Raw genomic sequence first — 19,674 nt, forward strand, 5'->3', positions numbered from 1 at the left:
ATTAGTCGATGTTGCGTTCAGACTGCAACAATACTGTTGCTACTATGCAAATCTCAAGCAAACCAATTTGGATAGCTTGGCCTGTTATGTCGAGAGTCACGGTCCTGTCTCCTCGCAAGATTTTCGCAATTGGCGAAGGGGGCGTGGAGCCGTAAGTCGCCGTGAAGAGCTGCGTCGGAGAGTTAGCTTCGCTACAAGGGTCCATTGAGATGATAGCCACTCACACAGATGGTATTTTCGTATGGCACCCATGAATACCATTTGCCTCGGGCGAACATTGCGCGCTGACTGAGGAATTTATTAGCAATTTGATGGCCGACTGTGTCGGCCACGGCTTACGTTTTGTCTGAGCTCAACGGCAGCCAGGATGCGACGGTCTGTTTGTCCAGAAGCTCCCGTATCTCTACGACAGGGTGGCTTTTCCATTCTATGATCGTGAAGTTGTGTCCTTCGTGATTTTGAATGACGGTTTTGCCTTGAGAAGGCGAGTCATTGACGACACGAAAGTACGGTCGGTCATTAGGTCCAGTGATCGTACTGTTGAGAATCGAATGTCTATAGGAAAAGGTAAAGCTGTAGGCGGATTGTTGAGTGGGAGGCGGGGGGAACGGAAGGGCCCCGTAGATCGAGGCCTGAGGTGGGTTGGCGGGCGACCAAGCAGTATTATTGATAGAGTCTGCATTGTCAGGATTGAACCATCCTGCTTGGGCGTAGGGATTGTTGGTGTGCATGGCGAGAGAGATAGTCAATAGAAATGAGAGAAAGACTGCGCTGGTTGGAGCTGGAGCTGCTTGTTGAGTTTGTTGTCGCTACTGACCTTTGAATTTATAGGTGTACTCTTTGTCTTGCAGAGATCCGTATATGTTTCACTGATGGATGTACGGGCGGGCTGCAAGGTTGCTCAGAGGCCCAAAAGGCATTGAAACAGCGGGAATTTGAAGTTGTTAACAACTTGTTCATAGCTACAAGGCGAGGAGCCGCAGACATAGATTCTCCAAAAATATAGGACCGTCGGGGTGGCGTTTCAGGAGCAAGGGCAGATTACCAAAAATATCGAGCCCTCGGAGTGACGTTTCGAGCGCAAGGGCGATCCCATCATTGCATTGTATCATTCGCTGGTATAGAAGATCAAAGATTTGCGCTTGAGGCACATGTCCATGTTCAGGAGGAGGCCCATGTGGCAGCCACGCCACCCAGAATACAGAATTTATTCCCTGATTATCCCGCGCGGGAGAAGAAAGTCCGGTTTTCTGGTGAAAGCTTTCGAATTCGGATATTTAGTACCATAGCCCACGACCCCGAGGACCAATCCGGCCAAGCTGCGTGACCACACAGCCCAGAAGAGACTCTTAGGTAGAAACCGTATAAACTGAGGCAGATTTCCAAGTACGCGAGCGGCATGCCGCTTACTCAGGTCATAACTAAAAATCCGGCCTTCGAGGACTCATCACATCAATTGTAACCAAGAAGAAAAGATCAACGTATCACCAAGACCGACTAGGGGAAACCCCCCCTTCAAACGTCCGATTCAAGATAGATCGGCAAATGTCCGTTGCTCAACAATGAAACCCAGACCAAAGTTTGCATGAAAGAGTCAGATTGTATAACTCGAAATCTTCTTGTAAATTTTCTCGTCAAAGAGACAACGACCCTGGTGAGAACTCGCACATGATACGTTTGAAACTGATTACGAAAACCCCCTTTTTTTTGGTAAAGTATGGAGCTTGTTAGACAACGCTACGCAACCAATGTCTTTACCGCAGAAAGCAGAGCCTGAGGGAAAGGGGCGGTATTCTGACTCTGAACGCCGGTCGTGCCGCGTGCTGATGGGATCAAAATCGGATGCTTTTTCTCAGTGGCTCTTTCCTTCCTTAACTTCTTCCTTCCTTGACTCTTTCCTTCCTTCCTTCCTTCCCTCCCTCCTTCCTCTGCCGTATACGCCTTCGTCTTTGAACGCAACCAGAACGTCTCGTATTGCCACTATAAGAGATGGAGAGTCTATATGATCCCACGTCTGAGCTAGTCAAAGCAACCGTGCGTCGTCTCTCCCCTTTTCTCGAGGAATGAATTATTCATTCATTTGGAATCTAGAATAACCTGCACATTATGGACCCGGACACAGTAGACGATTTCAGAAATAGAAATGTAAGTATATTGCGCGCGCGCGTAACGGTTCCCCGTTTTTGACGGACCCCTCTGCTCATCCAGGGTCCAAATTTATTACCCTTTTCCCTGCCGAGCTTTAGTGCGCCTTCTCCAGGTTGGGTAGCGCCACCAGCTCCTACCGATGTGTATAATGGGCACATTTTGAAGGATTTCAATCATCAGGACTCCACCGCTGTAAACATTCACCAATTCTGCTCTCGTTGGCCACCCCATCGGACGCCCATGACGTACTGTAACTGGATCTCAGTCAATCGTGATACCGTATCGAAGGCCACTCAGGACGACCGGATTAAAGCGCTCAAGTCGGATTTCCAAGCTTTGCTGGAACATGGAAATAACTTCGTTACGGTTGACTCCCTTGATCAAATCGCATGCCAAAACCACGTCGTATCCGGGAAGTGGCTGTTATTTTCTGATTCGACAGCGTTGGGCGAACTTTGGGAGAACGTTGTCCGGTTGGTGTGTTTAACCCGCAGGAAGGGGTGCGTCAAGGTATCCCCTAACAAGGGCTACGACCGCTATGTCATCTGCGTCTACGTCGATGACTATACGGACCTGGACGACGTAAACGATTTACGTGACAGCCTGCGGAAGATTGGCGTCACATGGCCGATTGGTTTCAAGATGGATGCTTACACCCACCTTGGCATATACGGAGGTAATCCTTGGCAAATGCGGCCGAATCGCTACTGGGAATGATGATTACATGTTGCTGTGTTACTTCTTTTCTTGATGATTTTCAAACGAACTCTGATTGTTGTACCATTTCACTTTGGCGATTGCAGTATCCTTGATGTATTTCTAAGTATATACGTACGAAATACTCTCAGTTAAAGTTGACAGATATCAGTGCCTAATTTACATACACTACTTGCGAAATCAGCTCGACATTCAAGATACCCTTAGCACCCAAGGAAGACATACTCCTACGAACGTTTTCGCAGCTGAACAACCCCCTTCTCAAATCATTTTCCGCCGAGAGACAGCGCAGCCTAACATCCAATTTTACCAGCGAAAAGAACTGCGGTGAGCTCAAGAGATCGTCGAGGCTGCTCCAATTCAGCGGGGCCTCATGATATCGATTTAATGTCAAGTCAATGCAAATCTCGGCTACGCACGGTGATCCTACTGTTGCCAGAACGGGTCTGATCCACTTTTCAGGCGTGCTGATGAGGAACCCCGAGCGAATGTGTATGTGGGTCAAATGCTGGTGACCACGCAGGTTGACGTGGATAGGTCGGGAGTTGTCTATCCGATATAGTTCCCAGTAAGCGACAAGTATAGGAAAAAATTCTCTGACAATCATTACCGTGATGTTCCAACTCAATATGCTCCAGCGATCCCGTGGTCTCAGCCAAGATCTCATCCAAAACGACGGCATCTGATGCCGACAAATCCGATGACTTCAAGGTGAGTAATTTTGACAACGACACGTCAGATTGTCTTGCCAATAACCATTTGGGCAGTGAGCGCAGCATAGATGGTATCGAGCCGTCGATTTCCAGCGTCTGCAGATAAAACGTGTCACTAGTATGTTCGGGAAACCGGCTTTCTTTGTCCTCAAAGATACTACAGCGGGCTATTTTAAGGTGTTGCAGACTTGCGCATTGCCCCAGGAGAATGTCAATGGCAACGATGGACAAAGAGCACGTTGACACTGCTACGGCGCATACCATCGGGTGGGCACGCAGGACCTCCCTGATGCACCAGACCGCTTCCGATGCTTGTGGAAGTATCAGGCCACATAACTCAACTTTTGCGATGCTCGTCAGCAAAGCCGAAAAGGGTGGAAGCAACTCCGACATGGGTAGCGTTCCATGAGAGTCGCCCGAAATTTTCAGCGTACGAATGTAGGAAATCAGATGAGGTGAAGAGGATAAGTGGTCGTATAAGGATTTCAGCGACTCGGAACGGTATAGGCAGTCGAAATAGATCTTTTCATGTAGATAACGGCGACATGCGGCAAGCAGTGAACGTGTGACCAGGCTGCAATGCTTGAGTGTCTGACGATCGTTGCGCAGATGATAGACCACAAGGTCGACTAGTTCCTGTGGAAGGCAATTCACAGAAAGCGTCGCGGGGTTATAGAGGTCTGGTGCCTACGCGGAAGAAGAAAGATTCAGAACAACAACATCGCGATAGAAGAAGAATCGGAGCCAATCGTACGGACCATTTGTCACGAGATGAAATGGTGCGGTACCCCCTACTTTTAAAGTTGGGTGGAACGGATTCGTAAAATAGGTGGGCAGTGTTAACTTGTAGGGAAGAAGGATCGATAACGTATGACGGTAAGTTCCAAGGTTCGGCACGGCCCGTTACGTTACCGGGCCTCTGTACTCATCAGTAATTAGCAACGGCGAGGACGCTGTTATGCTGTCGCGGAGCCAATGGCCAGATAGCAAAAGTTAACATTCATGAAACATAAGGAAGTCGACCCCAAAGGTTATGTGAAAGGACCCCCGCTGAGTATAAACATAGAACTCAAAAACGATGGTCTCGAGCCCCGGCGCTAGATCTGGAGACTTTCAGAAGAAAGGCAAGTTGAGTTCCAGCAGAAGTTCCGGAAGGCGAGAGAGTAGGCAGCATATTGACGTGTCAAGCAGCAGCGCGCGAGCTGAACCCCCACATTGGAGGATCCCAATAAGCGACCGTCAGTAGGAAAACCGAACGACTTCGGAAAGGCTACTATCTGGCTGCAAGTGCACATTCGCGCAATGGCCGAAGCACAAGAGACACAAAAGAAAATCGCTAGAAATCGATGGATCTGCAAGACATTATTACCGGTACGCGCGCTTCAATCGAGCAAACGAAATATCTGATACAGAAGGGCATCTTTGGAGGCGTTTCGCCATTGATAGTTTGTGTTAGCAAAATTCGTTGCAGCCCCCCTCCCCCTCCCAAAAAAAAAACCTGGTCAATGATAAATCAGTCGGTATTTGGCTGATAGTCCCACGGTTCATACAACATACATTCGGCCACGTAAGTACTAGGCGTGCAGCTGACGGCTGCTACATATGATCCATCGGATTGTACTAGATAGTACATTGAAAAGCCGTATCAGGTGGCGGTCGCGTCAAGCTCACAAAAAGGGCCGCGTAACTCCGCCCGAATCCAAAGATGAGAAGGCTAAGAGAAGGCTTGGATATTTCGCAATAATCGCGCTTTCATGGAACAGTGGTGAGTAAGAACGGAACGTGGACCTAATCGAGCAGTTGCTACGGTGGCTGTGTATGCATCAAAAAAGGAGGGCAGGAAGGAGGGAGTTACTTGCACTATAACGCGATAACGCCGCAGTCAGATCTGAGCACCAGTGAGGAGATGGAGCGATAGTTTAAGCGGACGATCATCGAAGATTCGGACAGCCTCACAGTCGCGGTGAAGATAAATCGACATCGATGTATAAACCCAAATTTTTTTAAAGAAAAGTCCCCTTGATACGTAGAGAAAAAATATACAAGTGGTAAGTTGTAGTAGTCCGGCAGTTTAAAAATACAGAAAAAAAATCCAAGAATAGGTCCCTGTCCTCCTGTTAGCTGATGTCAGAAAGGGGACTTGCTATGACAGGCAGGAACTGACGGTAAAAAAATATTTTACGACGAGCATCGCAGAGCGCGACGATCAGGACGTAAACCGTCGACCGATGACTGGCTTGCGCCATATTGCTTCCCACTCCCTAAGCGCTTGGACGAAGCCTGGATTTGGTTTCACACACGCTCGTTCGTGTCTCACGAAGGCGAACGCACTGTCGTAGGACATGCCGTGATTTCGGATAAGATAGGCTATCACAATCGAAGCGCTCCGGGAAACACCCTACACGACAATATCAATGTCAATGAAGGGTTCAAATGAAAAAAAGAAGACGAAGAAATGATTGGCTTTGGCTTCGCTCAGGATAAAGGAACCCACCTGCTGACAATGAACCAATACACTCTTCCCCGAACGCAAACACTGATCTATGTGACTGCACGCTGCCTCTAGGTGGCTCTTCAGGTCCGCCGACACGGTGTCAAGGATAGGAATACGGTAGCAATGGAAGCCGTCTTTTTCTGAGAGAGGCAACCAAGGTGCGTCGAGGACCTGTACGAGATGTGTGATTTCTTTCTCTAGCAAAGCGTCTTTTTCGTATATGGCGGCTAGAGAGCCGAGGAACAGAGCTCCGGATGATTTTGTCGGGTTCGATGGCATCGGAGAAGGAGGGAGTATCTGGTGCATGGGCGTACACATCGCCTGTTGCACAGCGAGTGGCACCGAATCAAAGCGAATCATGACGGAGGACGCAGGGGTAGAGTAAGGGGAAGCACCGGCACTGAAATACGACAGCTAGGCGTATTTATCAATTCCGGGTAATGAAGGTCTAGGACATCAACCTAGTCAGGTCTTATATCCCTTTCATACAGCAAGATGGGCGCACCGTGATCGACATCGAATATAACCGGTTCCAAGGATATTCTAAGCCCTCCAAATCACCGGAATACAAGGATGGAATATATTACACGCACGCTGTGGAAGAACCGTTGGGTGCGGCACATGAATGTAAAAGGAGAATCGACTGACGTACTGGGCTGGATTCCCATCATGCATCACTTTTTTCTCTCCTTTCCCCACAATGGGTTCCTGTAATTTGATTTCAGGGCCTAGGCCCGGACCCTTATCCATCAGCTTCGAAATTCCACGACGATTTTGCCTTCAGCCTTTGAAAAATCGCCATTGGCTTGTTCGATGCCGGATCATAATCCTTAATTTCTGTTCAATTGAAGGGGGGGATTCGGCGCGTGACGCTCTCTAGAAGCCTCCATCAAGCCCGCTGTTCGGTTCAAGACAACCCTGATATGTCTTGCAGATGTTTGAAAGTACGATGCGTGCGTATCTGCCTATTTTAAGGTACTGGTACCGTACCGCTCTGACCGTTCCTTGCGATTTACACTGCTCAGGTAATTTATGTGCCGAGGATGTCAACGTTAACCGCAGTGGTTCCAGAGTTGGACCCCAAAGCTAAACCTATGCAGCATGTCTCCATCGTGCATGTTCTCGTCTTACCCTGATGACCTCAAAGGTAACGTTTTCCTCGTCTGCGGCGTGGCCAAAAAAGAAGCTTGACAGGAGTCTATTCATGCAACAACCCTTGTTCTGCATCCGGTGTGTGTTTTGTTACTACTGGGAGGTCTAGATTTTCTGTCGGAGTTCTGATTGGTGGAGCCATTGTACGCGTACCCATTTGGATTTGGTACAACGTTATGTTATTGCCATCGGGTGATTGGTGGCTTTTGAGTTGACACGAATTTAGATTGCCGCGGGTGAGGAGCCCTTGATTACCATTGAGATCTCCTGCCCTCATGTCTTTTTTCTTCGCTTTCGACACGCGTTGGTTGGCGGTTGGCGTCGAAATGGACTAGATCTTGCATTTGCCGTTTCCACCCGCGGTCTCGAGCCCCCCCCCCCCCTCTACATTCGGTTCATCATCCAAGGTACCGTGAACTCCACATGCAAGTGCAAATATTCATTAGTGCTAAGCGCCCTTCCTTGTTCTGTATTCGGCGTTTATATTCAGTGCCGGAATTCGGAATACGGGCAATGTGATATCTCACGCGCCAAGGAGGACGTATCTCATGGATTTTGTGGTAGATCTTGTTTTCTAGAATTGTTTCCTACAGGGCGGGCTCGTATAATGGGTCATCTGGCGGCAAGTTTTTTTTTTCTCACCCTTGGGGTCTGGGTACATCGAAGTTCCCCCCCTCAATTTTCCGTGTTTCAGGTTGTGGTACCGTTCAGCGGAGAACATGTCATATCACTAGTGCACGTATTTAAAGTCGTGGGCCCGCGTCGCGTGAAGACGGGGAGATTTAGTTAGTAATGTAAGAATTGAAATTCGAAATACAACATGATAAGTCACGTGCTTTACACATGATTCATCAGCAACTCCGGCCCTGTTATCCGCTCAATCCTCGACTACCACCTTTCCGACGCGTCAACGGTAATACTGTGATGGTTAGAGTATCGTCCGGGGCCTGTGGTCCTCAAAATTGGAAGCTCTCGACGCGTCTTTTTGTTTCCATGTCAGCCGGGGCGACTCGCTGCATGCAACAGAAGATTATGTCGCGTGCTAGACGCTTGTTTGGTACGTTATCTACGAATTTGGTGATGAATCATCAGTCATAGATTCTGTGACTAATCCATGCATTTCTTGCATGGATCCGTGCGGCCTATGTGGGACATGCGCCGTCGAAGATGGAGGCTGCGCATCTGCTTGGCAGTCCAGATGATGGAAGTTTTCCAGGCGCCCAGGACTCTATGTGCAAGAACCTTATCTTGCAATTGAGGTTCTCCGACATTTTGGCTGGGTCAGTTGCTTGTTTTCTCTCCCAGAAATCCTGAAATTCATTGTCTGTAGGTCTCCTGACGTCCTAAAAACCTTGTTCCCGCGATATTCTCGGCTGGGATTTTATCTGCTTGTTCCCTGGATGGTTGGTTCAAAGTCACGCGGGACCGATAGGTAGAGCTTGCCGTTATGCGCGGCGTTAACCAGCGTTAATTTTTTCTTTGCACAGTGAAAAATGCCTTGACGCATAACCGGATCTACATCTACCTCTGTCGGGACCGTCTTTCCGAGGGATATACGCGACTGGATCGAACAAACCAAGACTTAGCGTGAGCCCGCTTGTTCTAGCCTCCCCGTAGTAATTTCTGAAATACATCAATAATTTCCTCCTTACCCAAACCCCGTCTCTGCAGGAGTAAACAAGCATCTTCTCGAGATGAATGTAATCAAAATCGAGAAGTGCACGAACGCAACACGAGCCTCCTCGTCTGCTTTTTCTAATTGGTGGGAGACGTTAAGTTCGTTACTCAGCCCAATTTGATCTTTTTCGCAGTATTCCCCTAAAAAGCATGTCCCAATGTTAAATCCAAACCTGCCGGATACCTTCGACGTCGAGTCTTTAGGCGGTAACAATGCCCAGCGACTTTGCACTCCCCCTTATCAGTCGGATTTACCGGACTGTACATCGTGCGTCATGTGACGAGGTGATGGAATATCTTCAGGGTAGGTATGATTGAAGTAAGCAGCTACTTGAACTAAAAAATCACATCCAATTTTTAGAACTGTCTTCCTTGGAATCGAGAACGCCAGGCGGTCCATCAGCCAAAAAGGCCGTCTTTAGCCGCGATAAGATAAGATTGACCGTTGTATGTGCACCATGACGTCAGCTTTGTTTGGGATCCGAAACCCCAACCAGTTTCATCAACCCGTTTCCATTTCTCCTTAGCTGAAATCATGGACGATTCTGTCAATGGACCAATACAAGAAACGTCGATGACTACCACCAATACGCTCCATGATGAGTATTCGCGCGAAAAGGATGCCGAACTCATCAAGAAAACCCTCAAGTTGGATGAAGAGGGCACGAAGGACTTTTTTAAGCCAGCAGTGTTGTCTCAGTGTGTCGGGATTTTGTCTTCTGTATGTAGTGCTGACGTTCCAAATGCCTAGGCGATGGTGGTTTGCCTCGGTTGGAGTTCCAATGATCGCTGGGACCTTTGGGCCTGTAGCCAACCTGATGAGTATTTGTGCACTGGTTCAGCCTTGGCGGGTTATGATCCCTCCCAGTGAAACAGAAGGAAACGGAGTCCCTATTTCTGATCCAGCTTGGTACGCCCTTGTTCTTACAGTTCTAAATATCTCATTCATCTCCACCACAGGTTACTCGTACTCAACTCTGTCTCACTCGGATGTTCGCTCGCTGCGAACCTCTTCCTCTCATTCAATTTTGCCCGGAAGGTGCGGTATGCAATTGCGCAACCGCTGACAATCATTCTATGGCATGTCATCGCTCGCTCTGTCTCAAAACATAATAGGAGTTGACGCATCCGTCTGACAGGTACCTCTCAGCAGTCTTTCTCCTAGTTCCACTATCCCTCACGAAAATACTGACCATCAAACCGACCTACAACCATGCATTCTCTCAACCGTATTACTACGCTCTTATCGCCACGGTTTTGTATATCCTTATATCTTCCCTCCTGGTTGTCAACGTCATCGGGGCATACAAATTTCGCTTCTATGCTCCTTCATTCGCCACCCTAACGATGCCACAGCGTACTCTTATGCTGCAGGCCATTGGTTTCTCCTTCTATCTTGCCATGGGTGCAGGGCTTTTCTCTGCCATCGAGGACTGGGAGTTTGTGAACGGACTCTATTGGGCGGATTATACCCTCCTGACTATCGGTATAGGCTCCGACTACCCGTTAACGACGCAGCTGGGTCGCGGGCTCATGATCCCATATGCGGTAGGTGGGATCATGATGGTCGGTTTAATCGTGGGCCGTGTCCAAGATCTAATGTTGGAGAGAGGGCGAGCGAAGATAGAGCGAAAGGCTCTGAAATCTCAAAGGCGGAGGTGGTTCAAGAAGTCAAACAAGAAGCAAGAGGAGGAAGACTTCAAGACAATGAGAAAAATCGAGCGACGGGCGGATATGATGCGGAAGTATCTCGCCCTAGCGGCATCATCGGTTGCCTTCTTTTTCCTGTGGCTCATGGGAGCGTTAGTGTTTCGGTTTACGGAGGTTAGACTCGTTCACGTTCCTTTGCTTTGTCGGTCGTTTGGCTGACACCTCACGGTTCGTTCTAGGCGCCACAGCATTGGACCTACTTCGATGCGATGTACTTTTCCTACACCACCCTTCTCACGGTCGGCTATGGGGACCTCTACCCGAAATCTAATTCTGGGAAGCCTTTTTTTGTCATATGGACCCTGATCGCTGTTCCCACGATGACGATCCTCATTTCGAACCTTAGCGATACCATTGTGGGGTGGCTGGAGATGGGAACGATATGGCTGGGCCACTATACTATCCTCCCCGACCGCAAGACCATGAAAGAGATGAATGAGAGCAGTGACTCCGTTGATGCCCGGGAGCTGAAATTAGACGTGGAGATGCTCGGAAATATCATTGCGCAGGAGGAAGAGAAACGCGGCATGCACCGTGGGACTACGCTTGCGAAGGCCATAAAGAGAGTTGTTAGGGACACAGGGAGGAAGACGCCGAAGAAGTATTCCTGGGAAGACTGGCAGTTCTTCTTGGCTCTTTTGGAGATGCCGCAGTCGGAGAGAGAGAGTTTCTGGCTCGCTGACGAAGGGCCGCTGTTCAGTGATGTGTCCGAGTCGACTTGGTTGTTATGGAAGCTGTGCGGGAAGCTGGAGAATGTGATGGATCAGGAGTTCAGGGATTTGGAGAACGGCGTGCAGGCGGATAAGGAGGAGTGATATGGTGGACTACATCCCCCCCCCCCCCGGCCGGACTTATTTGTGCGAACTTTTTTTGGTATCGTGGAACACTTTCAAAGGACTACTACTTGCCAATTGTACCCGAAGAAGAAGAGATGGCCGCGGAATCAACGTGGGAGGCCGAAGCTTGAATGGAAACATACGGGCGCCTGGGATGCCAAGGTCGTCTTAACGGTACCTTTCCCCTCGTTCGCCTGTGGCACCGTCTAAATCTGTCGCAGAAAAAAACAGGATCCACCGTGACAAACATGTCTTCGTTCGTGATTGGTGTCTCGAGTCACTTCACATGGGGTTGAACATTTATTTGGACGAGAGATGTGGGGATCTTCTTCGATCGTTTCTTGCTTGTATATCTCTGGTGCTTAATTGTGTCGCTGTGTGGGATTCCATCTGATTTTGCTGTAAAATTTATGTTGGCTAACACCGGATCGCAGCAGTACACTATTTCACGTTCAATGATTCTCTTGCAGTGCGCGTTAGGTCGGATGAACTGGGTGAAATCCTTCCACATGTCATCAATGTCTCGCGTAGATCATCAGCTCGAATGCCTGACTGACCGATGAATACAAAAAGGGCTTCTATTCTGAACAAAGGACTTCCGGATTTCACGGCCCGAGGTGCGTAGTCAGATCCAGAAAGGCTCGCTACCGCAAAGAGACGGATAAATCTGCTTTTGGAGAAAAGTGGCAGGTGGTAAGGGAAAGCGAGGATGCCTGTCGAGGTCGGTGGTACCTCGACCTTACCGTTTCTCTCCTTCTCTAGTCCTACGGTCTTCTCTTATCCTTGGGGCTACGTGTCTGTCAGGGTGTCCGATTCAGGTGCCATGCTGTACCAGCCACGTGAATTCGATTCGATTATCTTGTTTGCATATTTACTTTGCCTACAGGCAAATTTCATACAGCGAGTGGCTCAATGGGTTCCTGTAGATTGGTAATTGCTTCTTTCACACGTGCGAATCGCCATTGTTCTTACCTGAGGCGCAGTGTATATATAAACACGAAGGCCCGAAAGGTTCCCCCCCCTTTACTTTTCTCTCACTCCCATAGCCTCTCTGAAGGTATGTTATATGTATGTTCCTTGTTTCGCGTCAGATTTCATCTAAGTTGACTTTTGCTGTAGGACGCCGACAGCCTCCTTAAGGTCTTAAAAGCCAACACCCTAAATGTCGGTCAGCTTCAAAGGCATTCTTTTCTCGACCTGTACGACTTTGCTATAACGCCTCCCAACGTACTGTCCGGTGTGGCATTTGACACTCTCTGTTTCGTCGATCCACCCCGCACAATTTTCTCTGACCCGTATTTCGAGCGCTTCCTTGACTTGGTGAGTGGTCGCGTCATGAAAGCTGTTCACTTCACTTCGGACTCTTTGCATTCTCACACCGGAAAGATATGGAGTGTAAGGCTGACGTTCCGCAATGTCACGTATCTGCAACTCTTACGGGTAGAGTGCACTGAAACTCAGTATTGCGGTCTAATCCAGTCGCTTCCCAAGCTTGAAGCCATAACAGTGTCTGAGATCTCGATACCAAATTATCTCGAAAGAATCGAAGAAATAGCCAGTTTGTCTAGTCAGAATACTCCCGAGGAAGTTCGGAAAGGCCAAACTGGTCCGGCCTTACACACGTTAAGCGTGGGGCTCAAAAATTTCTGTGACGGTATTCTGTTGTCTCTGTTTGCTAGTAGACGCTCGGTTGCTCGAATGGGTGCTTTGAAACAAATCTACGCTTGTGCTCCTACTAATGAACCTTTCTTCTGCGGTGCGTCGGTCGTTATAGCGCTATCTGTCTTTCTCGAATTAGCAAGCCGCCACGGAGTGAGACTCCACGTTGGGAATCTGTTGCCAGGTATTCGTCTTCAAGCCTATTAATCAAAATTGACTGCTGATCCCCCCTCCCTATTCCTTTAAAGTCAGAGGTATTGCGCTCCCACCTCTCCGTATTCCTGTCAACATGCCGCTACTATCCATTATATGCAATATGGTATTGACGGACAATTACAAGACAGCGAACTCTATTGAATGGTTCATATCGACATTCAATAATGTCAGCCATCCGACTGATATTGAAAGTGTGCGGATCAATGTGTCGCTTGCGATAACGATATTGCCTTGGGATAGGCTCCCGCAGCGTGGTGGTGATGCAGCATCTATCTCGCAGTGGGGCGCTCTTGACGAGGCACTTTGTCGACCCGAAGTGCGCCTTGAGGGTCTGCTTATCCATGTGCAGCCGGCCGGTCCGCTGTGGATGAAACTGATCGACTCTGTCGCGCGATGGTTGAGCGAAGTATGCCTTCCAAAGGCCAGGGAGAAATATCCGTCTGCGACGCCTGGGAGTACTGTTGTAGGTCACAATTCGATCGAAGAACCATTCAAACGATGGCGAAAAGATTGAGGAGGAGGGTAAATTTGCGGGAACGGAAAACCAGGATCCCAACATTTGTCCACTCACTGAAGTTATTCATGTTACCTGCGCTTCATTGCTTCGAAGCGGTTTCTTGTTATTATGATCAGCGAATTCGTTAAATACATACATCCACTGCACAAAAATGCGGGTATTTTCCCCAGACGGTCCATGGCGGGGTTATCTTCAGCCTCCACAGGAAGCATAACGTTTTCACTCATCCATTCTGCTACCCGGTAACATGGATGAACAGTTTGTCAACAACTTGAACAAGAATAGTGGCACTGGTTTAATGTGGACGAGGTAATAGCACAGTGTTTGGCAAGAATATCATCGAGACCGGGTAAACGGCGAGTTTCAGGCAGTTTGCCAAAGTTGTTTGGTATGTAGTAGTTCCAAGGTCGGAGAGGAGTAGACTGAGTGCGAAACAAGGAGATAACTTTGAAGGACAACGTAATTTTGATAGCAAGAGAATTGTGATTCGGCAGGACAGGAAAAGTGGTGGGCAATTGCAGGGTATGGCTACCTCGTGTTTCTGTGTCAGATATCTCCAGAATAATCTCAGCATGGCCTTCAGCGCTTAGATTACAAGGAAATGCGATGGCTAGGAGCCACAGGAGGCATCTAGACTACCTATTTTACACCTAGCTTGCTCTAGCCATCACGGACATTGAAGAGTGCTCGTGGTCCTACAACGCACTCATCACGGGTACTTACGGAATGAGGGTCCTCGTCGAAATCAAGCTGACGCCACCGAGAAGAGCAAACTAACGAATGATTCTACAGTATGCTCTTCTTATGGCGTTGAACACATCCGAGGGATATTACTGAACAGACAAGTCACAATCTGAAGCAAAAGGAAGACATTAGAGGGGGATCAGATTTTAAAAAATCTATTTCCAGACAGATGATGATAAGGCGGTTTTGTCCAATCAACTTCGCCTTCGCCTGCTTGGGTGCTATGTACAGCCCTGTCACCCAGACTCCTTAGATCATCAGTACCGTGACTGAATGCATCTTTCCACTGCGGAACATTCTCTGAGATCCGTTCTGAAATAACCTGCAAAAAATGTTCGCTCTCTTCCGCCGGAAAGCCCATTGGCCAACGAAATATAGGGTTTGCAGCCCACATCGGGACAAACCTTGCACCCTCCCAGTCAATAACTGCAGAGATCTGGGTAGGGTTATCCCTATGGATGAGGATGTTCTGCATGGAGAAGTCGACGTGGTCAAGAACGAATGGAGTAGCGTCATCTCTCACGAGGTCTGATCCACGAATTTCGTTAATGACTGACTTCATCCTATTCTGCTTCTGTTCGGTATGAGGAACGCGAGGGGAGAATTTGAGATATCCAGAAGCCACAGCAATAAGCCACTCGGATACGGAGAGAAACGGACCACAACGGTGCGGGTCTGGTGGTACCTGCCCGTTTTCGCCGAATTGCATCGTTGTCATAGGCCCTACAAAGAACTGTCCATGTAGGTCCTGGAAGAGGCTACCAATCTGTGGAAGCCGTATGTTCATCAGCTCCGAGTAAACATCAGCGATGGCGGTGCATAGCTGATGTTGTTGGTCAGCACTCAATTCTTGCCACATCCAATTAGCTGGTACGCCTTTAATCTGAACAACATGGGTGAATTATGGGACGTCAAGAAGGCATAACACTAACGTATTCCATAGCCATCCAAGCGCCACCAACTGCATTATCCGTATCGTTGTCATAAAAGAACACGCGAGGTACAGGGATTGTGGTGTGAGCCTCAAGAAATCGCAGTGTCGCGACCTGAAAAGACCAGGAGAATCAAATGAGAAAATATAATTGAATCATACCTCTGAGGGAAGCTTTGTGTGGGTGCTTATGCCATATCCAATGCCCTTCAGAAAGCACCAATAGCTCACTCGCACTAAAACGCGACCATGGTCGTGCATGTCCGCAAGGTATGTCTGGAAATAATTACACCGGCAGCAAATGAGATTCATATATTGGTACTTACTATGTTATATGTGCCTGTAATCTCATCGAGTAAGAAGGAATATCGACAGCGATAAGCACACATACCTTCAACAAACTCCTGCAGGAGCTCACATTTGTCTTGAAGACCAGCTTCAAGCCGGGTCTTCAGAATATCTTTGTTGATATCTGTCATTTATGCTGGTAATATTTGCTATGGTAAAATGTCTGCAAGTTCCTATGCCTGAGCGAGCGCAGGGACCAATCAAGTGCACAAAATATAAGGGGAAGATCGATCGGCAAACTCCGAGTCCGAGTATAACCAGGATTCCATCACAATGCAGGCTTGTACTGGATGACAGTGGGTGTGAAATATTCGCTTATCGTTCCTTCACAACGTGTCGGATTTCGATTTCCAGATCTGTACCCCAGACACTATGTGGCTTGTTTCTTGCTGTCGAATCCGGAAGCTTTTTCATGTCAAAAGGCTATAAAGCTTGACGACTCCGTTTTTTGTACTCCAGCGCCCAAGGCTTGAATTTTTACTTCTTTAAATCTCTCGTCCCCTCACTATTCCATTCCGTCGCAATGCCTGATGTCGGGAAAGAAGGAAGAAGTATCTCCACGACCGTGTGGAAGCCCGACATCCGATTCTCCGTGGATGATGAGCATCTTAATCGTTGTGTGGTTGTCGGTGTTGCTACTGAAAGCGATGAATTCAAACTCTACCACTATACTTGTAATGTGACTCGTTCGTTATTTCTTTCAATTTTTCCCATTTCAAAATAGATTTACTGACTACAATTCCTGTCCAGACGTCTCTACGTTACAGAACGATGCAAGTTTGGATCTCTACCTAGTGCTGGTTGCTCTGCTAATGTTATGTTTAATTGTAGCCCACGAAGAGTACTGGCCACTGGACTTTTCAACGTTCGACTGTGCATCACAATCACGGGGTAAACATCTATAACCGCTGAATTGTCACTGTCACTGTACGTCGGCTTTCAACCTTTTGTTGACGTTTCTGACCCCAATTGATCAAAAGGGGTATCACGGCCATCGAATGCCTTTCATTATATATATCGATTAACATCCTCAGTTCATAAAGTCCTAGTACACATTTCACGTTATTTTGCATGAGCCTAACGTCGAGAATTATCTTCCCTAATACTCCAGTTATCAGTAGTTCGCGCTATTAGTACTAGATCAGTCAGGATGAAAGTTTCCATGTATCTAAGTAGAACATCGTAATTGCAAGACAACCAAGAGATACGACAAACTGAACAAAATTTAGCATTAGTCATGTCGGGCTACGGCCGCTGGTATAATGCGAACCGCGAGTTTGATGTATATCTACCGGTATTCATCCAAGGGAGAAATAGAGCACGTCTAGATCATTTATGGTGCAATCGTTCGACCGAGCCTGGAGAGGGTGAAGAGGACCGGCCCTGGAAAGAAATATAACGCAGTAATGATAGCTGAACAACAGCTCATGGTCTATATCTCTAAGATCTCAAGTCATTAGCCAAGTTAAGCTGAAACATTAGTCGTGGAAACAAAGAAAACAAGAGCCAAACATGATATCTCCAAGGAGTCGGACCGCAGTCTGGGATTAAAAATAGGTTAGGATGGGGCAAAGATGAAGTCGTTGTACCTCAGCAACTAAAAGGCGATGAGGACATCAAATTTGTCTATTGTCCGTGCTTGGAGTAACTCCACAAGGCATCAACGTTCTCGTATATGTATATCTGGTATTCCGGAAAAAGAGAATGCTTCCTTAACGGATTAGATCACTGTTCAAATATCAAGGACAGGGTCACAATGATGGGGAGAATGGACACCCACTATTGAGGGTCAAAATAGATGTGTGCCGTGCGAAACACTCTCAGAAGGTTCTTTGATAGGATTATAGATGAGGAATAACCTTCGTCCAGCTAACCTCCTCCAAAACACCCGGTTGGAGGAATCTGAGGGAAAGAAAAGCTTCTACCAATAAAATCATCCTTGCGAGGAGATACAAGAGTATCAGGATAGGCGTAGCCGCTTGGATTGCTCGTACAACCTTGCGGTTGGGCAGTATTCTGATGAACGCAAGCTGCATCGCCAAGACAACCGGGACGGCTGCCATAACAAGTGACGATATACGCCAAAGAACGCGTTCTGCAACAGAAGCGAAGGCGAATGACCAGGCGATACAGTGAATTCCGCCGAAGAGGGCTCCGACAGCGGCACCAAAGTATCCGATGTACCATGTCCTTTCATAATCCAGTGTACCAGCCCAAAGAGTCGGTACACCGCCGTAGGCATTACTCCATCCTCGTCCAAACAATATCCTTCCCATGGTCCGGCGATACCACCGGAGTGTGGATTGGAAGGCTTCCGTGGTAAATCCTCTGTATGTGGCGTAAGAAAGCCATTGGCGTGCGTCGGTGTAGGTGTAATCAAAGTATGGGAACCGTTGGAGATCTGAGTAACGATGCCTGAGACTGGTGGGTTGAGGATGGTGAGGCGAGCCGGACAACAAGGAGCCGTGTGGCGGCTCTCTGGCATGTGGTGTTCTATTGAGAAATAAAGCTCTAGAGAGCCCAATGTCTGTTACGTTGGAAGAGAACGTTGAGCTATGACTCGCGAAGGTCATAGTATCTACACTTTCGTAAAACTCTCTCTGCTCAAGAATTGAGCAGGTATTGATTGGGCAACGTACATCGAGTGGTTTGTGCCACCACAAGACGTAGTTGAGGATGTTCAAGACCGCGAAAGCAAGAGTCGCGGTTTCCAGTTGGGTGATGGGAAGGGATTCTTTGAGCCGAGCTAGATACTGGACGACGAACCAGGTCGTCTGAACAATAGCAACGAGCTTCGACAGTGCATCTCCTTTACTACGATCCTGCAACTCTTCCTCGGTGACGCCGGATATCGACGACATGTCTAATTCGGGTCGGACCGAAAATGATTTTTGAAAGAGTGCCAGACCGTCTAGCTGCAGCAGATCTGTGATTTTTATGGGGGTTCCGCCAGCACCAATGAATCCTCCCATGCTTATAAAAAATCCATGTGTCATTGACAAGCTGAAGTCTGGGGCCAATGTCAGTCTTCACCCGGGAATATACCGCGTCGCACGTACATTTAGATATTATTGTCGCAACCATCCATTGACGGAAGGCCCATATGATTATAACTTCGGGAACGGTGATAGCTATGAGCATGAGCTTCAGTCGGTGGAGCCCGATGAAAGCCCATCCGCGAGATTTGAGATCGGGACCTGGGACGTTTGGATGCACGGCGACCCAGGTGCAAGCGAAGACCGTCGCGATGCAGCTGAAGATTACATCCCAGGTGCTTCGATAGTCTGATGAACCATTCAGATTAGCTTCGTTTTGAGCGTTGCTGGCCTGAACACACTTCCGCGACAGCGGAAGGATAAGACCAAGCAGATGTGAGACCAAGGGCTGGGGTTTCCTGTATTTGTGGTTAGAAAGAATGTTGAGAAACAGAGTGTCTGAACGTTCACATCTCGAAAGCCTTATAAAAGGTCTGCAACAAGAAAGATGGGGAGTCAGCTTCTCCGAATTTAGTGAAAAAGTGAACGATGAGTATCACATTATGTCTGTTAACAGGTACTACATAACCTCCGTTCTGATGCGGTTCCTGGTTTCCGAGTGATTCCATCTCCTGTTAGGATTAAGAGTCATCAAGAAGAGAAACAAGCCAAGCATGCAAAGCATAGTAACTGGATGTTGTTACAAGCCTACGAGCCAAGAACTTGCATCCTGGAATGAACAGCAGAGCAATTTTCGCTCTGTGACAGTCAAAATGCCCTGAAATTTTTAGTGGTTCGTATTCTGCCGGATATCGGCCCGTGCCCGTGACAGGTGGC

General features: G+C 48.0%; 9 protein-coding genes across 9 annotated transcripts; 4 read left to right on the forward strand and 5 right to left on the reverse strand.

Annotated features, from left to right (window-relative positions):
• Position 1: 1 nt before the first annotated feature.
• Positions 2–731, reverse strand: BT62DRAFT_1010618 (uncharacterized protein; the record flags this gene model as incomplete). Its single annotated transcript, XM_043177671.1, has 3 exons — positions 2–169; positions 225–288; positions 340–731. 3 exons carry the CDS (start codon positions 729–731, stop codon positions 2–4), a joined length of 624 nt encoding a protein of 207 aa, XP_043035842.1.
• A 231-nt stretch (positions 732–962) lies between these two features.
• On the reverse strand, positions 963–1,401 carry BT62DRAFT_1010619 (uncharacterized protein; the record flags this gene model as incomplete). The annotated part of the gene is made up of 2 exons (XM_043177672.1): positions 963–1,250; positions 1,285–1,401. 2 exons carry the CDS (start codon positions 1,399–1,401, stop codon positions 963–965), a joined length of 405 nt encoding a protein of 134 aa, XP_043035843.1.
• A 705-nt stretch (positions 1,402–2,106) lies between these two features.
• On the forward strand, positions 2,107–2,865 carry BT62DRAFT_922752 (uncharacterized protein; the record flags this gene model as incomplete). The annotated part of the gene is made up of 2 exons (XM_043184430.1): positions 2,107–2,145; positions 2,209–2,865. The coding sequence occupies 2 exons, from the start codon at positions 2,107–2,109 to the stop codon at positions 2,863–2,865; spliced, it is 696 nt and encodes a 231-aa protein (XP_043035844.1).
• Positions 2,866–5,572: 2,707 nt separating this feature from the next.
• BT62DRAFT_996703 (phosphatases II) lies at positions 5,573–6,714 on the reverse strand. Its single transcript, XM_043190604.1, has 4 exons — positions 6,578–6,714; positions 6,073–6,520; positions 5,743–5,976; positions 5,573–5,692 (listed from the first exon to the last, which is right to left on the reverse strand). Exons 2-3 carry the CDS (start codon positions 6,430–6,432, stop codon positions 5,785–5,787), a joined length of 552 nt encoding a protein of 183 aa, XP_043035845.1. The 5' UTR covers positions 6,433–6,520; positions 6,578–6,714; the 3' UTR covers positions 5,573–5,692; positions 5,743–5,784.
• Positions 6,715–9,125: 2,411 nt separating this feature from the next.
• On the forward strand, positions 9,126–11,786 carry BT62DRAFT_445042 (voltage-gated potassium channel). Its single transcript, XM_043180914.1, has 7 exons — positions 9,126–9,209; positions 9,263–9,594; positions 9,653–9,811; positions 9,862–9,981; positions 10,041–10,725; positions 10,791–11,621; positions 11,669–11,786. The coding sequence occupies exons 2-6, from the start codon at positions 9,437–9,439 to the stop codon at positions 11,424–11,426; spliced, it is 1,758 nt and encodes a 585-aa protein (XP_043035846.1). The 5' UTR covers positions 9,126–9,209; positions 9,263–9,436; the 3' UTR covers positions 11,427–11,621; positions 11,669–11,786.
• Positions 11,787–12,684: 898 nt separating this feature from the next.
• On the forward strand, positions 12,685–13,872 carry BT62DRAFT_445001 (uncharacterized protein). Its single transcript, XM_043180913.1, has 2 exons — positions 12,685–13,290; positions 13,355–13,872. The coding sequence occupies exons 1-2, from the start codon at positions 12,783–12,785 to the stop codon at positions 13,834–13,836; spliced, it is 990 nt and encodes a 329-aa protein (XP_043035847.1). The 5' UTR covers positions 12,685–12,782; the 3' UTR covers positions 13,837–13,872.
• An 827-nt stretch (positions 13,873–14,699) lies between these two features.
• Positions 14,700–15,790, reverse strand: BT62DRAFT_936188 (uncharacterized protein). The gene is made up of 3 exons (XM_043187083.1): positions 15,677–15,790; positions 15,516–15,629; positions 14,700–15,466 (listed from the first exon to the last, which is right to left on the reverse strand). Exons 1-3 carry the CDS (start codon positions 15,773–15,775, stop codon positions 14,723–14,725), a joined length of 957 nt encoding a protein of 318 aa, XP_043035848.1. The 5' UTR covers positions 15,776–15,790; the 3' UTR covers positions 14,700–14,722.
• A 366-nt stretch (positions 15,791–16,156) lies between these two features.
• On the forward strand, positions 16,157–17,050 carry BT62DRAFT_1079450 (uncharacterized protein). The gene is made up of 4 exons (XM_043179493.1): positions 16,157–16,548; positions 16,613–16,635; positions 16,694–16,789; positions 16,843–17,050. Exons 1-3 carry the CDS (start codon positions 16,386–16,388, stop codon positions 16,772–16,774), a joined length of 267 nt encoding a protein of 88 aa, XP_043035849.1. The 5' UTR covers positions 16,157–16,385; the 3' UTR covers positions 16,775–16,789; positions 16,843–17,050.
• A 552-nt stretch (positions 17,051–17,602) lies between these two features.
• Positions 17,603–19,207, reverse strand: BT62DRAFT_445125 (uncharacterized protein). Its single transcript, XM_043180915.1, has 2 exons — positions 18,922–19,207; positions 17,603–18,872 (listed from the first exon to the last, which is right to left on the reverse strand). Exons 1-2 carry the CDS (start codon positions 19,001–19,003, stop codon positions 17,704–17,706), a joined length of 1,251 nt encoding a protein of 416 aa, XP_043035850.1. The 5' UTR covers positions 19,004–19,207; the 3' UTR covers positions 17,603–17,703.
• Positions 19,208–19,674: the final 467 nt, after the last annotated feature.

This window comes from Guyanagaster necrorhizus (assembly GCF_019112545.1).
Source record: "Guyanagaster necrorhizus MCA 3950 unplaced genomic scaffold BT62scaffold_30, whole genome shotgun sequence".
NCBI classification, from domain to species: Eukaryota; Fungi; Basidiomycota; class Agaricomycetes; order Agaricales; family Physalacriaceae; genus Guyanagaster; species Guyanagaster necrorhizus.

What these genes read in the sequence shown, in the direction of transcription:
- BT62DRAFT_445042 (XM_043180914.1), top strand. Translation starts at nt 9,437, where the DNA reads ATGGACGATTCTGTCAATGGACCAATACAAGAAACGTCGATGACTACC. An exon ending in CCTATTTCTGATCCAGCTTG is followed by an intron (nt 9,812 to 9,861) that starts GTACGCCCTTGT and finishes TCTCCACCACAG; the next exon opens with GTTACTCGTACTCAACTCTG. An exon ending in CCGCTGACAATCATTCTATG is followed by an intron (nt 9,982 to 10,040) that starts GCATGTCATCGC and finishes TCCGTCTGACAG; the next exon opens with GTACCTCTCAGCAGTCTTTC.
- BT62DRAFT_1079450 (XM_043179493.1), top strand. Translation starts at nt 16,386, where the DNA reads ATGCCTGATGTCGGGAAAGAAGGAAGAAGTATCTCCACGACCGTGTGG. An exon ending in CTATACTTGTAATGTGACTC is followed by an intron (nt 16,549 to 16,612) that starts GTTCGTTATTTC and finishes ATTCCTGTCCAG; the next exon opens with ACGTCTCTACGTTACAGAAC. An exon ending in TCTCTACGTTACAGAACGAT is followed by an intron (nt 16,636 to 16,693) that starts GCAAGTTTGGAT and finishes GTTTAATTGTAG; the next exon opens with CCCACGAAGAGTACTGGCCA.
- BT62DRAFT_996703 (XM_043190604.1), bottom strand. Translation starts at nt 6,432, where the DNA reads ATGATTCGCTTTGATTCGGTGCCACTCGCTGTGCAACAGGCGATGTGT. An exon ending in TATTGGTTCATTGTCAGCAG is followed by an intron (nt 5,977 to 6,072) that starts GTGGGTTCCTTT and finishes ATTGTCGTGTAG; the next exon opens with GGTGTTTCCCGGAGCGCTTC.
- BT62DRAFT_936188 (XM_043187083.1), bottom strand. Translation starts at nt 15,775, where the DNA reads ATGCACGACCATGGTCGCGTTTTAGTGCGAGTGAGCTATTGGTGCTTT. An exon ending in ACACAAAGCTTCCCTCAGAG is followed by an intron (nt 15,630 to 15,676) that starts GTATGATTCAAT and finishes TGGTCTTTTCAG; the next exon opens with GTCGCGACACTGCGATTTCT. An exon ending in CTTGGATGGCTATGGAATAC is followed by an intron (nt 15,467 to 15,515) that starts GTTAGTGTTATG and finishes CATGTTGTTCAG; the next exon opens with ATTAAAGGCGTACCAGCTAA.
- BT62DRAFT_445001 (XM_043180913.1), top strand. Translation starts at nt 12,783, where the DNA reads ATGAAAGCTGTTCACTTCACTTCGGACTCTTTGCATTCTCACACCGGA. An exon ending in CGTTGGGAATCTGTTGCCAG is followed by an intron (nt 13,291 to 13,354) that starts GTATTCGTCTTC and finishes ATTCCTTTAAAG; the next exon opens with TCAGAGGTATTGCGCTCCCA.
- BT62DRAFT_445125 (XM_043180915.1), bottom strand. Translation starts at nt 19,003, where the DNA reads ATGCTCATAGCTATCACCGTTCCCGAAGTTATAATCATATGGGCCTTC. An exon ending in TGCGACAATAATATCTAAAT is followed by an intron (nt 18,873 to 18,921) that starts GTACGTGCGACG and finishes CATTGGCCCCAG; the next exon opens with ACTTCAGCTTGTCAATGACA.